The 4,470-nt window shown below is 39.4% G+C and overlaps 1 protein-coding gene across 1 annotated transcript; it reads left to right on the top strand.

Annotated features, from left to right (window-relative positions):
- Positions 1 to 374: 374 nt before the first annotated feature.
- Positions 375 to 1,021, top strand: LOC145797581 (uncharacterized). Its single transcript, XM_082884964.1, has 2 exons — positions 375 to 887; positions 1,013 to 1,021. Exons 1-2 carry the CDS (start codon positions 375 to 377, stop codon positions 1,019 to 1,021), a joined length of 522 nt encoding a protein of 173 aa, XP_082741090.1.
- The last annotated feature ends 3,449 nt before the right edge of the window (positions 1,022 to 4,470 follow it).

Here is a 4,470-nt window from a genome sequence, read left to right as displayed (position 1 = left end):
TAAAAATTATAATAAATTATATCTAACATTACAATGATTCATAAATCAAAAAAATTTAGACCCTACAACCACATTGAGTCATAATTGCACGCTACTTAATTTGTAATGAAATGATTATAAAAGATCGAACCAAAAGGGAGGCGGTGGAGAGCCTCTCTCTCTAGGCAATTTCCAACTTCCCTTCGGGAACTTTTTGGCATGTCTTCAGCGAGCTTCCAAAATGTTTTCAAAGTGTAGATCTGTTGGCTTATTTTTCCTACGAAAGAAAATATCATAAATACGAGCGTGCCAGCAAGGATTGAAAAATCCTTACAGATTAAATTCAAGTCAATTCTTAAGTGATTGCTTTGATGGTTGGCTGCTCCAGGAGAGGCATGGGGATGAAGCATTTTAATGAGTTTATTGAGAAATGTGAGCTCCATGACTTACCTCTTCATGGAAGGAAATACACTTGGTGCAATGCCCAGGAAGCCGAGAAATGGAGCCGCATAGACAGAGTACTCCTCAGCCCAGAATGGTTGATTAGCTTCAGAATGAAGTTATGGGGCCTGCCTCGACTAGTTTCTGATCACTGTCCTCTGTTGTTGATGGAAGATGAAAGAGACTGGGGTCCCAAGCCTTTCAAGTTTCTCAATGCCTGGACTCTCCATCCAAGTTTCTCTAAGTTCTTTGTTAACATTTGGAGCAGCACTACTGTTACAGGGTGGGCCGGATTCAGAATTGTTCAAAAATTAAAGCAGCTAAAGACAGAGTTAAAAAAATGGAATGTTGAAGTGTTTGGACATGTCACATCCAAACTCAAGGCTCTAGAGGCGGAATTGCATACATTAGACATCTTAGCAGAGGATGGACTCTTGGATGATTCTGGGAGGTCAAGAAGAAGAGTGGTCAGAGGTGAAATGTGGCATTTGCTCAGAATGGTGGAGTGGATTTGGCATCAAAAATCCAGATTGAATTGGACTCTAAATGGGGATAAGAATACTAGATTCTTCCATGTTTTTGCTAATACCAGACAGAGTAGAAACATGATCAGCTCTATAGTAGTTAACGACGTGTCTTATGAGGATCCTAGCAGGGTTCAATTAGAGGTCTACCAACACTTCAAGAAGTTGTTTACTGAGGATTGGGTCAAAAGACCCGTCTTGGGAGGGCCATTCAACACCATTGAGGCAGACTATGTTTCTCATCATCTTGTTGCAGAGTTCAGTGAAGCTGAGGTGTTGGCTGCAATTAAGGATTGTAATAATAACAAAGCCCCTGGCCCCGATGGTTTCAATCTGTTGTGTTATCAGAAATTTTGGAAGACTATGAAGCCTGAGATCATGCAATTCTTTGCAGACTTCCACACAAATAGCAAACTGACTTATGGGATTAATAGTACTTTCATTAGTTTAATTCCTAAGTTGGAAAATCCCTCCGGCCTATCTGATTACAGACCCATTAGTCTTGTAAGCTCCTTGTACAAAATTTTGGCAAAAGTGTTATCACATAGACTGAAGCCAGCTCTATCCTCAATTATTGGTGAAACTCAAACTGCTTTCATCGGTGGAAGAAACATCCTTGATGGGGTGTTCATTGCCAATGAAGTAGTAGATGGTTGGAAGAAGACCAACAAGAATGGTTTGATCTTAAAGCTAGATTTTGAAAAGGCTTTTGATTCGGTTAACTGGGAATTCTTGTTCTCTCTGCTATCTAGTTTTGGGTTTGGTAACAAATGGATCTCTTGGATGAAAACTTGTGTGTCTACAGTAAGGATTTCCATTCTCGTGAATGGTGCTCCAACTAAGGAATTCTCACCACAAAGAGGGCTAAGGCAGGGCGATCCGTTATCACCTTTCTTATTCAATATTGTGGCTGAGGGGTTAAACATTCTTTTGGTCAGAGCAATTAATCTTGGCATTCTTAGAGGTGTTCATGTCGGATCCAAAGATGTCCTCTTGTCTCACCTACAATTTGCAGATGACTCAATTCTTTTTTCTGAGGCAGATTGGGATCAAATGGTACTTATCAAAAGAATCCTTAGGTGCTTTGAAATTCTATTTGGGCTTAGAATTAATTATCACAAAAGCGTGGTGTGTGGCGTCGGTGTGTCTGATACTTTATTGCTCTCCTTTGCACATCTCCTTAACTGTAAAGTACATAGCCTTCCTTTGAAATTTCTGGGACTGCCTCTAGGTGCCAATCCTGGTAAAAAATCTACCTGGAAGCCTGTGATTGACAAGATCAGATCTAAACTCTCAGGGTGGAAGAGGAAACTGCTATCCTTTGCAGGTAGATTAACCCTAATCAAGTCTACTCTATCTAGTTTACCAGTGTACTTTCTTTCTTTGTTTAAGATGCCAGAAGGTGTGGCAAAAGAATTCGAAAAGATTGAGGCAGCTTTTTTATGGGGCAGTAATGATCTTAAAAGGAAAGTGCATTTAGTGAAATGGGGGGAGGTAACCAAAAGCTTGAACCAAGGGGGCCTGGGTATCAGAAGAATAAGAGATATGAATGCTTGTCTATTGCTCAAATGGTGGTGGAAATTTGGAACTCAAGTAAACTTTCTTTGGAGGAGAGCTATCTGTAGCAAATACAATATTGATGAGGCTAGTTGGCATCCACCTTTAAAGTCCTCCTACAAACATTCTAGAGTTTGGAAGGACATATTATCTATTGGGATTCATAGCACAAATGTTTACAATTTCTATATAGATAACTGCCAAATCCAAGTGGGGGATGGGAGTAGGATTAAATTTTGGCATGACAGATGGTGTGGCAGCTCTAGTCTCAAGTCTTCTTTTCCCCTTCTCTTTAATCTTTCTACAGATAAAGAAGGTTCTCTACAACAGTTCATGGCAAGAAAGTCTAGCCCAAACAATTGGAATTTTCCTATTAGGAGAGTGCTTTTCAGTTGGGAATTGGTAGAAGAAGCTAACTTACTTGGTCTACTATGTTCAGCTCCATCTCTGTCAATTGACAGGGCTGATCATCTTATCTGGGCTTCAGCATCTACTAGTCCTGGTGTATTTTCCGTGTCCTCTCTTTACTCTGCCTCTAACTCTATCTTAGGGCCTCATTCTAACATTTGCAAGCATATTTGGAATGGGGCTGTCCCCCCTAAGGTTTCATTCTTTACTTGGCTGGCCTGGAAAAACAAAATCAAGACAGCAGTGTTTATGCACAGAATTGGCATCTTAGATGCTTCTACTTCTCTCATCTGCCCATTTTGTCGTTCTGAACCTAAATCTGCTGTCCATATCTTGCTTCATTGCCCATTTTCTTGGTTGATTTGGTCATCTATAATTAATGAGTGGGGGTTCTCCTGGTGCATTCAAGGATCAGTGGATGATCTTCTCCAATGGTGGATGACTGTCAAGCTCAAAAATTTTGATAGGTTAATTTGGAGAGCCATCCCCCTTATCGTTCTTTGGTCGCTTTGGAAACTTAGGAATGAATGTGTCTTTGCAGAGGCTCAACCTAGTCTCTCTGGATTGAGTGAAAATATCAAAATTGGAGCAGTACTTTGGCTGAAAGCATCTATTAAAGATCTTCCTTATTCCGTTGATGATTTAACTTTCAATTGGCACCAAATCAGAGGATGTTCTTAACTGTTCCGAGCTGCTTTGTGTTGAAATCTGGGTTTATATGGATGTCCTGTGGAGTTTGTTAGCTTGTAGACAGTCAGTAGTCTTCAATAATGCATGTCAGTGGCTGGGGATGGTCTGCTAGTGTTTGGCTGTTGTCTTCTTGTTTTTGTCTTGTTTTGTTCTGCTCTGTTTGTTGGTTTCTCACCATCTTGGAGCCTCGAGTGTGTGCTAGCAGATCATTGGGTGTGCGTTTTGGTGCCAACCTAGTTGGGATCCAAATGTTTCACTGTGATGCTTTTTGCACCCTCTTCTTTATTGATGTATTCTTATCATACTTGTTATGTTTTTCATCAATAAAGCTTTTTTTTTGCCGATCAAAAAAAAATAAATACGAGCGTGCCAGCAAGGATTGAAAAATCCTTACAGATTAAATTCAAGTCAATTCTTAAGTGATTGCTTTGATGGTTCTTTTGCCTCAACAAAGAGGACTTCAAGATTGCCAAGTATAGAGAAAAGAAAAATTAAAAGAAGAATGAGGGAGACGGAGAAAGACGATTGAGTGAACAATCAAAGTAATAATTATTTACCTCTACTCCTATGCTTCGAAAAGGAAGTGCATAAAATGCTTCGAAATGGAAATGCTGAAAATAAACGTTTCGAAATATAAATCTATGTTAAACTACTCCTAAGATAAGGAAAATGACAAGAAATATTGAAATCAATTGTCTTTGATTGAATTCTAGATCTTTACAATGTAGCCATTAATGGCTATTTATAGAGGAAAAAATACAGCAATAACTACTTATTAACTACTCATTTCTTCCATCTTCATTCTTGTCTTGCCATGTGTCCTTCCACTCATCCACATTGTCCTTCCACTCATCCAATTTGTCATTCATAT

The sequence above is a fragment of the Camellia sinensis genome, chromosome 8, assembly GCF_055761805.1.
Source record: "Camellia sinensis isolate YWXY chromosome 8, ASM5576180v1, whole genome shotgun sequence".
In the NCBI taxonomy this organism is placed as follows: domain Eukaryota; kingdom Viridiplantae; phylum Streptophyta; class Magnoliopsida; order Ericales; family Theaceae; genus Camellia; species Camellia sinensis.
Note: the sequence above shows the minus strand (reverse complement) of the source record. Positions and strands in the feature narration are given on the sequence as shown.

Excerpts from the sequence above, each read along its gene's own strand:
- LOC145797581 (XM_082884964.1), top strand. The coding sequence starts at position 375 with ATGGGGATGAAGCATTTTAATGAGTTTATTGAGAAATGTGAGCTCCAT.